The 12,523-nt window shown below is 43.0% G+C and overlaps 1 protein-coding gene across 1 annotated transcript in view; it reads right to left on the reverse strand.

Moving 5' to 3' along the window:
- PARP4 (poly(ADP-ribose) polymerase family member 4) overlaps positions 1-12,523 on the reverse strand; it is a 115,008-nt gene that overhangs the window by 60,195 nt on the left and 42,290 nt on the right. The window contains exons 13-17 of the mRNA XM_027771130.1: positions 10,272-10,455; positions 9,887-10,043; positions 6,894-7,018; positions 5,724-5,855; positions 2,793-2,879 (exon numbers count right to left, since the gene is read on the reverse strand). Coding sequence (XP_027626931.1) covers positions 2,793-2,879; positions 5,724-5,855; positions 6,894-7,018; positions 9,887-10,043; positions 10,272-10,455 — 685 coding nt within the window. The remainder of the gene's footprint in view (positions 1-2,792; positions 2,880-5,723; positions 5,856-6,893; positions 7,019-9,886; positions 10,044-10,271; positions 10,456-12,523) is intronic.

The following is a 12,523-nucleotide window of genomic DNA, read 5'->3' on the forward strand; positions in this document are numbered from 1 at the left end:
GCGTGACCATCCCCCCTGGGGGGTGATTTCTCGCTTTCTGTCTCTATGTCTCTCTCTGTCTGTCTGGCGAGCGCATGCGCCCTACAGTGAAAATCTCTCAAAAAATAAATAAATAAATAAATAAATAAATAAATAAAAGGTAAGAGAATTCTTTGCTTGCCCACTTGCACTGAAACAAAAAAGTTAAAGGAAATTCTTTAAGCAGGAGCATAGTACAGATGAAAATCTGTAAATACATAAAGAAATGAAGAGCTCCAGAAATGGTAAAAAGTGAGAGTCTATATTAAAGACTTTCCCCCTTAGTTTTAAATTCTTTAAAAGATAGTTGTGTATCTTGCGTGCGTGCCCAAGATCCTGAGAGAAGAATGGAGGAGAATGGATTGCGGCGTGGCCATCCCCCCTGGGGGGTGATTTCTCGCTTTCTGTCTCTATGTCTCTCTCTGTCTGTCTGGCGAGTGCACGCACCCTATAGCGAAAAACCTCTCAAAAAAGAAAATAATATATATTATTATATCATATATGGTATACATAGTGTATACATATGTTGTGTGTACTAAATAAAATTTTTCAGCTACCAGAAGACTAGCAAATACTGGGTTATAGGAAAAGTCATGAGGTATTTTTCTGTTTTTATTTTTTATTTTTTAATTTTTTTTTTATGTAGACATACATCATGACTTTTTCGACAACCCAATATATAAAATATTTAATAAACATAATAATTGATTCATATACAGTAATATGTAATCAAATATATGATATTAGTATAATAAGATATTATGAGGACATTATAGTCACTGGATGGCAAAATACCTTCTTGGAGACCTGAAGGTTTGAGTTAGCATTAGTTCTGACCAGCCTTTACTCATAGGTGATAGCTTTTATGAAAACTGTTTTACTGTGGACCAGTTCCTAAGAGAAATAGGCTAGCATCCAGGAGGAAATACGCTGGCCACCTCATGCATGATGGTAACTTGGTAACTTCACACTATTAAGGGCAGTTTCTGAAGTAAAACCCAGCCCTGTTATTTTTTTTTCTCTTTAGTTTGCTATAAAGACAGAGATGGGGTTGGCAGTGAGAAATCATCCCCCCCAGGGAGGATGGTCATGCCACATCGCCTTCTTTTTCACTCTCCTCTTGGGATTTTGAGCATGCACATACATGTGCCTGGCATGCTTTTCAAGCCACCCACTGGGTCTGGGATTTAAACCACGCAGTCAGCTATGTGGGATCCAGCCACCATAACCACCACACTACCAGATGGCCCTGAATGCTAGTTTTTTTTTTTTTTTTAAGGTTTTGCCCTAAGGTGAGTGCACTCGCCAGAGAGACAGAGAGAGAGTGAAAGGGAAAAAGATTGAAATCCGCACATAGCTTTCTCCCAATACATGTTTTCCTTGAACTTTCTATTTTATATTTCCTTGAACTTTCTATTTTTATATTTATACTTTTTATATCTATATTTTCTTTTAATTGTCAGAGAGCTCATTCACTCATCAGAGAGAAAGAAAGAGAGAGAGAAAGCATCTCCCCCACAAGGGATGGTCATGCCACAATCCCTTTTTCATTCTTCTCCTGAGATTTTGGGCACACACACACACACACACACCTGGTATAATTTCAAGCTGCCAGGTCTGGGACTCAAACCACAGTTGGCTATATGGGAGAACAGCACCTTAACCACTATGCCACCTGCTGGGCCACAACCCTACAGTTTGGCCAGGGGCTAGCACTATTAACTGCTTAATACTTGTCAACCCTTCATTGCTGTGAAGGACATCTTAGATGCTGAAAGTAATAATTTACCTCTTAAATCTAAATTAATCTCTAACATGCTAACATTCCCAGCAAACATTTATTTTCACAATACGATGGCAACGTGCCATCCTCGAGGTGATACTGAAGCATATGGCCCCACCTGCAAAAGCAACTAAAACCTCCACCAGAGCCACCTCCCTGGAGAGTGCCTTCTCCGTTCTCAGTCCAGCCCTCCAGACAGGAATGAGGACAGGTGCACAGCATCCACCCAGGACACTGTGATTGGTCAAGGCAGCCATGTGACTAAGTCTGAGCCAATGAGGCACCGTTAGAGTTTTGTGGGGATCCTGAAAAGTTAGGTGCCTGCTTTGTTTCTTGGTTGGATTTTACCTGAGACAACTGATCCTGGAGCTGCCAAGGCACCAGATAGGCCGAGTGGGGGGCTGCCTGTGAGGAGGTAGAGAGGACCACGCCTGGGGACAGCTCATGGGCCCCAAGATCGAGCTGTACCAGAGGTGAGCAAGCTCTGGCTTAGACACTGGCTGCAGGCAATTTGGCACCTGCTGAGCACCTTATATATAAGGAAAGAAATCTCATGGACATGACAGACGTCCCCTCTTCCAGACTCTCCACCTTATAACCCTGTTAAAGCTGATAATGAGAAAACAAAAAGCTGGTCCCGTCTCAGGGGTGAAAACTGAATAAATGCCGGTGAGCTTTATTCTGGGGAAAATGTTTTACCAAAAGGTGAAAATCATGTGCCCTAAATGTTTTCTCTTTGTTGCCAGCTCTGGGAAACTCAGTTCCCAATGACAACAATAGTTCTTCCTGTTTAGTGATACTGACACCATTTCCTCTTTTACTTTGACAAGTCAAATGACCTGGTCATCTTGGCCTCCCCTTACAGCAAGTGAAACTCTGGGGCCTAAAGTAAGTTATCTTGGTCCCTACTATGAATTGCAAGTTTCATTTTCCAGTGCTTTTCTCCCTTCTGGGAGGCCATGCCAACTGCTGAGTGAACACCAATTCATACCGGTGCATCTTGATCCATCAGGTAAGCACCATGGCCTTGGCTGATGGCTTCTCGGTATTCTCGCTGGGCTTCTTCCTTCTCTTTAATCTGGAAAAGATTATTTTTCAACTACTTGTTATATGAGGAGTGACTTTATAAATAAATAAATTTAATTTTTTTTGGAGAGGGTTTTGCTATAGGGCGCGTGCGCTTGCCAGACAGAGAGACAGAAAGTGAGAAATCACCCCCCAGGGGGGATGGCCACGCCACAATCCCTTCTCCTCCATTCTCCTCTCGTGATCTTGGGCATGCACGCACACGTGCCCAGTGTGAATTTAAGCCACCAAGTCCGGGACTCGAACCGCAGTAGACTACATGGGAGTCCAGCGACATAGCCATTATGCTAACTGCTGGTCCCGAGGAGTGACTTTAGATCTTTTTAAATTTTGTACATATGTTGACCAGAGAGAGTAAAAAAGAGAGGAAGAGGGAGAAAGCAGCCCCCGATGGGGCATGGAGTGGGCACACTACAATTCCTTTTTCATTTCTCCATCCTGTTAGGATATAGGGCATGCATGTATGTGTACCCAGGGTGTTTTCTCTTCTTTTTCTTTTTAGGTTTTTGCCACAGGGCATGTGTAATAGCCAGAGACAGGGGGATGGCCATGCTGCAATCCCTTCTCCATTCTCCTCCCAGAATTTTGGGCACACATGCACTCACTCCCAGTGTGTTTTATAAGCCACCAGGCCCAGGACTCAAATTGCAGTCAGCCATATGGGAGTCCAGTGCCTTAAACTGCCACACCACCTGCTGACCCACTAGTGTTTTCAAGCTGCCAGGGTCAGCCACAGCCATGTGGGATCTGGCTCCTTCAACAGCTAGGTCACCGGGTCAGCCCAATTTTAGGTTTTTGTGTGTGTTTGCGCTAGAAGGCATGCGAGCTTGCCATAGAGAGAGGGGGAGATGAGAAAGCGACCTCCATAGAGAATGGCTGTACTGCATATCTCCCTTCTTTCTCTCCTTCCTTTTGGGATTTGGGCATGCACACACATGCACCCAATGTGTTTCTCAGGCTGCTGGATTCAGGACATAAACCATGCAGTCAACCATGTGGGATCCAGCTCCTGGAATACCAGGTCATGGAGCCAATTGGACTTTAGTAAGAAAAATTACATGAATGTTTTTTTTATTAAAACCTAAGCAAAAAAACTAAAAGTGAAATAATCAGTTTATAGTTTATAAACTAATTTTCAGAATGTACTCATCTGATAAGAATGTGAACTAGAAAAAGCAACTGAAGAGAATTGTCTTTAAATTGGGACCAAAATATTTCAGTCAATAGTGGAAAAAAAAAATATGGTTAGAACTTCATATTGGGACTAGCAGACGGCATTATGCTTACATTGCTAGAATCCCATGTAATCAACGGTGGTTGAGTCCTGGACCCAGTGGCTTAAACTCATGCTGAGTGTGTGCGCGTATGCCCAAGATCCCGAGAGGAGGATGAAGGAGATGGTCTTTGGAGCGTGGCCATCCCCCCTGGGGGGTGACTTCTCACTTTTTGTTTCTCTCTGGTGAGTGCACGTGCCCCATAGCAAAACTCTCTCTCCAAAAAGCAAAACTAAACAAAAACAACTTTATATTGAACAAAAAATAATAAAGTTTAAATCTAATAAATTGTGGGTTATAATTGCAACTGTGAGCTAATCTTTATAATTAACAAAGAATGAGCCAGCTGTTACTTCTGGTACAGTTTTTCTTAGAAAGTTGCAATAATGGGGACCAGCAGTAAGCATAATGGCTATGTCGCTGGACTCCCATGTAGTCAACCGCGGTTTGAGTCCCGGACCCGGTGGCTGAAACTCATGCTGGGCGTGTGTGCATGCGTGCCCAAGAACCCAAGAGGAGAATGGAGGAGAAGGGATTGCGGCGTGGCCATCCCCCCTGGTGGGTGATTTCTCGCTTTCTGTCTCTCTGTCTCTTTCTGTCTGTCTGGCGAGCGCACGCACCCTATAGCAAAGACCTCTCCAAAAAAAGAAAACAAGAAAAGTTGCAATAATGGCCTTCCCTTTAGCTTGAACTTTTTTCTCTTCATGGTAGAGCATATGCTTGTGTGTGTCACAGAGAGAGAGAGAGATCGAGAGAGAAGCACCCTCCACCTGGTTTGATCACACTGTGATACCCTTCCTCCAGTCCTCCAACCTATCAGATCTTGAGCACTGGTGTCTTTCAGCGCTGGGAATTCTAACTGGTCACCATGTTGGATCCATCTTCTCTTGAGTGGCACATTAGCACTACACCATGGCGTCAGTCCCTTCATCCCAGTTTTATTTTATTTTATTTCATTTTATTTTAATTGTCAGAGGGTGGGTGTGCTCACCAGAGACAGAGAGAAACCCCTTAGTGGGGCATGATCATTCCACAAAACTTTTTCCCCCATTTCTCCATCCTGTTGGGATTTGGGGGCATAAGCATACTCCCAGCATAGTTTTAAGCTGCCAGAGCCAGGATTGAAATCGCAGTCATCCATGTGCAATGCAGCTCCCCAGTCACATGGCTTAGCCCGCTGCACTGTGTGGCCAGCCCCATTCAGCTTGGCTTTTATAGCAAGGTAGGGAGGATCAGTTTTGCAAATATATGTAAAGGTTTCACCAATTTTCCAATATGCCTCTCTTAAACTTTGATCTTGAAATCATTCTTCTCTGAAGTAGGTAAGAATTTACAAGACACCGAGAAGGAAGACGGGACAGGCTAGAAACCAGTGGACGAGGGAAGGGTGTGTGAGTGAAGGCTTGTCTGGGTAAGAGTCGGTGTCTCAAAGGATGTTTTGGTTTTGTGATAAGGCTGTTACTCGACCTTTTAGCCAAGTGGACTCAGGTGAGGAAGATTTGGGTAAACAGGAAACCGACTTTGAAAGCCAAGCGTCATCATAACGCATTCCCTCCCCTTACCTCTCCTACGATGTGCTTCCCATTGATGAACGCTTCAAAGCCACACACCGCCGCCTTATCATCCAAAGGAAAGATATACTTGGCCTCAATGGGCACATGACTTTGATTCGTGTACGTCTGAAAAACAATGACCTGAGGAAGGACAAAAAACATCCACATGCTTGATGAAGCCATGTGGGACAACATTTGCAGGAAACATTGCCTAATGAAAATGATGATTCGTATTTTGTTACATTTCTTGAATTTGTATCATGTCCCCCAAATTCCCAACCCTGGCTTTAGAAATGAGCTCATTGTGTACTTCAGTAACATAGCATTCACGTCCCAGGATGAAATGCACCTGCTACATACTTTTAGGTGGTTCATACACACCCGATGGGAGTGGATGTGCAGCTCCATGCCCTCGTGCTTTGGTTTTTCTCTTGGGCACTTGTCCCCAGCTAACACAGTATGCGTTTTACCCCCAACTCCCTCAACACAGAGCACGCAGGGCTTTTGAGCTGCTCACTGCTAGGTGCCCAGAGAATACAGAAGTCCCTGGGCATGCGGTGCTCAGTGAACATCTGTTGAATAAATGACTTTTAGAAATGTGTGTATTCTGTTTAGGTCATACACCTGCAATCAAATTCTCCTTTACGATTTACATCCGCTTAGGTTAAGTATCATAAACTACGAAGAGCGTACCTGGGCGACGAAGTCTATGATTCTCCCCTTGATGTGAACATCCTCAAGAGGAACCAAATTCCCAGAGGTGTCCTGAAGTCCGGCCTTGATGTTGCTGGAAGGTTTGGTGTACATAGCATTCACGTCCCAGGATGAATTGCACCTGCTACATACTTTTAGGTGGTTCATACACACCCGATGGGAGTGGATGTGCAGCTCCATGCCCTCGTGCTTTGGTTTTTCTCTTGGGCACTTGTCCCCAGCTAACACAGTATGCGTTTTACCCCCAACTCCCTCAACACAGAGCACGCAGGGCTTTTGAGCTGCTCACTGCTAGGTGCCCAGAGAATACAGAAGTCCCTGGGCATGCGGTGCTCAGTGAACATCTGTTGAATAAATGACTTTTAGAAATGTGTGTATTCTGTTTAGGTCATACACCTGCAATCAAATTCTCCTTTACGATTTACATCCGCTTAGGTTAAGTATCATAAACTACGAAGAGCGTACCTGGGCGACGAAGTCTATGATTCTCCCCTTGATGTGAACATCCTCAAGAGGAACCAAATTCCCAGAGGTGTCCTGAAGTCCGGCCTTGATGTTGCTGGAAGGTTTGGTGTCTGGTAACTGGTAATCTGCATATTCAAAATGTTAATGTCAGCTTTTTCTTTTTAAAAGTTTATTTATTTTCTTCTTCTTTTTAATGAAAGAGAGCACATGCGTGTGCACGAGAGCGAAGAATGCCCCTAACATACCACGCCATCTTTCCCCAGCCCTCCATCTGGGGATGTTTTCAGGCCAATGGGGGGATCTGAACTGCAGTTGGCCTAAGCCCTACAGTTCAGTTTGCTGCTGACTATGCCACCAGGTTAGGCCGACATTAACTTATCTTTTTGAATTGCCAGAGGGTACACATGCTCACCAGAGGAAGAGAGAGAAAGAAAGAAAAAGAAAAAGCAAGTTCCGACGGGGCCTGGTCCCTTCTGGCAGGATTTTGGGACACACACATACATGTGCCCTGTGTGTTTCCAAGCCACCGGGGCTGAGTTTTGTGTTTTTCCTTTTGAGATATTTTTGCTATAAGGTGTATGCGCTTGCCAGAGAACAGAGAGACAGAGAAACAGAAAGCGAGAAATCATCCCCTGTGGGGACGGCCACATCGCAATCCCTTCTCCTCCATTCTCTTCTCGGGATCTTGGGCACGCACACACAAACACCCGGCATGAGTTTCAAGTCGACGGATCCAGGACTCAAACCAGTCGACTACGTGGGAGTCCAGTGATGTAACCATTACACCATCTGCTGGTCCCTGGGGCTGAGACTGGAAGTGTGATTCGCTCAGTGGGATCTGGCTTCCTAGGTACAGGACGTAGCTGCTGCACCATGGGGCCAGCCTCAACATCAGCGTTTAAGACCATCCCTGACCTGCCTATTTTTGTTACTTTTTTTTTTTTCCATCTCCATCCCTTCATATATTATATTTTTGAAAATATGGGCAAGTAGAATTTTATTATTTACCACAGCCAATTCTGCAAAGAAGTAAGTGGGGCCAGCCCTGTAGCATAGAGGTTGAACACTGTGCACTGGAGCCAGATCCCACATGGCTGAGCACAGTTCAAATCCCTGCCATGGCAGCTTGGAACACACACTGGATGTGTGTGCATGCATGCCCAAACTCCTGAAGGTATAAAGGGATTGTGCCATGGCTACAACCCTTTGGGGGGCACTTTCTCTCTCTCTCTTTTTTTTTTTCCTCTCTTTCTCTCTCTCTCTGTTGAGTATACAAGCCCTCTGGCAATAAAATACAAATACGAAGGTCAGCCAAGTGGTTAAGGCAGCTGGATCCCGTATGACCAACTATGCAGTTTGAGTTCCAGGCCCAGAGCTTTGAAAAACCACTGTGTGTGCCTAAAATTTTGAAAGGAGAGAGAAATGGAGAAGAGATTGCGGCATGACCATCCCCCATAGGAGTGCTATCTCGCTTCTCCTCTCTCTGTCTCTGTCTCTCTCTCTATGTCTCTCTAGCAAGTACATGTACCCTTTGACAAATTAAACAAACAAATAAGCAAACAAAACCAAATATGAAAAGTAAGTGAATCCGCATGGCAAAATTAGACTCAACAACTCAGACACTTCGGCCTTTTTAATCCCAAGGCATTGTCTTGCAACCTAGAATTATGCTATTACTTCCTTAACGACATTTAAACACAGAAATGGACAGAGATCTTGAGACTACTTCCTAAGTATGGCTGGAACATGAATCCAGCTATCTGCATCCCCCCGCTTATTATGTGGACTTGGTCAGCCACTTGTTCATTGTGCCACGAAAGTGTGCTGCAACATGGAACTGCCTAGATTTTCAACCCAAGGAAGACTAAATCAAACCTCACTGCAACATATTTAAAATGTTCACATGCACAACCAGCAGACAGCGTAACTGTGAACTCAGCAGTTTGAGTCCCAGACCCAGCGGGTCGAAACTCACACTGGGTATGTATGCATGCATGCCCAATCCCGAGAGGAGAATGGAGGAGAAGGAATGTGGTGTGGCCATCCCTCCTGGGGGGTGCTTTCTCACTTTCTCTCTGTCTCTCTCCAGTAAGTGCACATGCTCTATGACAAAAATCTAATAATAATAATAATAATAAGTCAATGTGCTTTCACAGTCCTACCTGTTCATAATCATGGAATAGTTTGGACTCATGATTTTCGGAGAAGCTAGCGTCCTCTCACTCCCTTGTACTAGTACTACTGGTACATAAGCCACACAGTACCCCGTGTGGGGTGTCTTCGCTTTCTCAGTCGAGCCATACAGCAACCCCGCGGTACACATTGCTCTCGTTCCGCTCTTCTACTAAGCAACAGGCTTGACACTCAACTCTGAGCTTCTGATTCTAAAGCTGTATCTTCTGTCCAACCAACCCACCCCCATAAAACATTCTGACCTCTTTTTCTTTCTTTTTTTTTTTTTTTTTTTGCCATAGGATTTGTACACTTACTAGAGAGAGACAGAAGGAAAGTGAGAAATCATCCCCCCAGTGGGGGCATCACCACACCACAATGCCTTTTCCTTCATTCTGCTCTTGGGATTTTATGCATGTACATATATGTGCCTGGTGTTACGCATGGTACGTTTTACCAGCTGCCAGGTCTGAGACTTGAACTATGAATTTGCCATAAGGGATCAAGCACCCTAACCACCATGCCACCTGCTGGCTCTTAGGCTCTGATCTCTTAAAATGCTTCCATAAATATTAGTGCCAGCTATTCCTCAGCAGAATAAGTTGAACCTAGGTGCGTTACTAAAGTAACATGGATTTTAAGATCACTTAAACTTTCTCAAGTATCCTGACTTTATATGTACAAAATAAAAAAGTAAATGAAATATTTAAGTATGAGGCCATAGATAGAGTTACCCAAAAAATGGACATAAATTCCATTGAAACTATGTTTAATTTTATAAAGATTATCACATAAAACAACACTCAAGAAAATTGTCTTACCCTCAACCTTCGAAAAATCTGAAAACTCAGGTCTGTATTCCTCTAATTCAGTATTGTCAAGAGGATGAAAATCCTTTATTTGATCTCCGGGCATGCAAAATTTAATAATATATTTCATTTTAACCTGGTTGGTTTTATATACAACAAATTCATCATCCTAGAGAAAATAGAAATTAATAGTTCGTAAAAGTAAACAAGCCTTTATTGTCAGATGTTCTCATAAAAGCAGAATTTCAGGTTTGCTAATTTGGAAAACATTTCATTCAGGCAGTAGATATACAATCATTATTTACACTTAAGCATATATAATAAAAACAAGAACAGAAAACTGGCTATTCTTTGGCCCTTGGGGACCCTCTGCACCTGTCTCTTGTTATAAAAATACCTCAAAGTCCGTGGCAACGGAAGCTGCTTCTGAAACTCCATGCACACTGTCATAGCCTGGGGGTGCTTCGGTTAAGGAAAAGTCCTTCTTGTATAAGTCCAGACACTTCCCGAGGGCCACATCACAAACAACCACGAGCCTGGTTCCATCCGTCTCCCCTGGGTGTGAGTACTTAACACTTGTACTGCATGAGGGAGGGAATGAGCATGTATTTATGATGTTCAGGCACAAGTTACTAACTTTTATTTCATTTTATGTATTATTATTTTTTAATTTGCTATCGGATATATGTGCTCACCAGAGAGAGAGAGAGAGAAAGGGAACGTGAGAAAGCAAGCCACCAGCTTGATTCCGGGACTTGAATCACAGTTGGCTGCGTGGGAGTGCAGTGCCTCAGTCACCAGGCCGACTGCTGGCCCCTTCACTCACCTCTTACAGCATACATCGCAACGGAAGAGTTGCTGAATTTGTTTCAAATTTTGCTGTTATTAATATATTTCCAAAGGCTTAATTAAGAACTGGCTGGCTTCAGGGCTGGGTTTAGATGGATCATGGCATGAGGATCCCATCAAGAGTCCTAGTCTTTATCTTTTTTTCTCATGAAGGAAACAAATTAGACTTAAAAAAGAAAAATCGTGCTAGCCTATCACATGGTGGTTGAGCTGGCTGGATCTCACATGACTAACTGCATGGCTCGAGTCCCAACCCAGCAACCGGGAGAACACACTGGGCACATGTGCATACCCAAAATACCAACAAGAGGGAGAGATGGAGAAGAAATTGTGGCCTAACCATTCCCCATGGGGTGTGCACTCTCTCTCCTCTCTCCCTCTCCCCTTTCTCTTCAGTGAGTGCATGCACTCTTCGGTATATTAAGAAAACATAAGGAAAGAAAATCCATTCACCTCATTCCTTCTATAAACCGCTTTCCTTCTATAGGCTTTTCCCTTGTAACTTAAAAGCATGTTTCCTGGGGCCGGCAGGTGGCGTGGTGATTCAGGCGCTGGACTTCCGCATGGTGGCTGGAGTCCCTGACCTCATAGCTTGCTTTCTCACTTTCTCTCTGTCTCTGGTCAAATTGAATGTATAAATAATAATAATAAATAAATAAAATAATAATAAAACTTAATAAATAATTCTTAAAAAAAAAAAGCTTCTGTCTTCATCAGACCTAGTCCTTGACTTTGCCCTTAAGCCCTCTCTCTGTTTATTCCCTTTCTTTCTCACCACACTCCTGATGGAGGAGTCCAGAGGCCATCCTTGCTTGAGAACTGGCCACTCTCCAATCCACTGCAGTCTGCTTCTACTCACACTTCATCACTGAAGTCACTCTACCGGGAGTCACTGAGGACTACTGTGGAAAGTTAACTGGAAGACCTATTTTAAAAAATATTGTAACATCGAGGGGCCAGCAAGTGCTGTGGTGGTTAAGGCACTGGACTCCCACACGGTCGACCATGGTTCAAGTCCCAGACCTGGTGGCTTACTTTCTCACTTTACCTTTCTCTTTCTCTCTGGCCAAATTAAAAAAAAGAAAGAAAGAAAGAAATTAAATAAGTAAAGTCTTTAAAATAACAATTAAAATTTATAACATCTAAAAATGTTTACTTTGAAATATTTTATACATAGGAATGAGAATTTACAAAGGGTGATTTAAAAGTTCATGAAAAATTTATATTACAAAAAAGCTATGAATAGATTTCGACATTTTTCGCACCAAAATAAACTTGTATTTTAATTTCATGTTTTCTCAGATTTTCTGATATACCTTCCTATGATATGTTTAAAGAATAATAATAAATAAACACTGGATAGCTATGGCCTAACTTAAGAACCAGGACATCATCAATATTTCTATACTGCCCCATAATAGTATAGAAATTTCTTCTCACCTAGGGTAACCTAACCACTGTCCTGATTTGTCCACATTACTTTCTTTCTTTTTGTTTTTTAAATTTGTATGGACACACAGGTGTGCGTTCCTCAATGACACAACGTGTAGTTTTGCTTATACTTAAACTAGCATATGTGAAGACCCATACAGTGAATTTTACTCTGCTAGATTCCTAAGGCTCATCCATTTGACATGTGTGGTCATGGTCCACTTGTTTAAATGCACTATGGTACTCCACCAAAAGTTATGGACCCATCCCACTGTCCAGGAACATATATGCATCATCTCCAGGGCTGTTGTTACCATATTCTTTTTTTTTTTTTTTTTTTTTTTAGAAGTTTTTTCTTTTGGGGACTGG

This window comes from Tupaia chinensis, unplaced genomic scaffold (genome assembly GCF_000334495.1).
Source record: "Tupaia chinensis unplaced genomic scaffold, TupChi_1.0 Scaffold000186_1, whole genome shotgun sequence".
NCBI classification, from domain to species: Eukaryota; Metazoa; Chordata; class Mammalia; order Scandentia; family Tupaiidae; genus Tupaia; species Tupaia belangeri.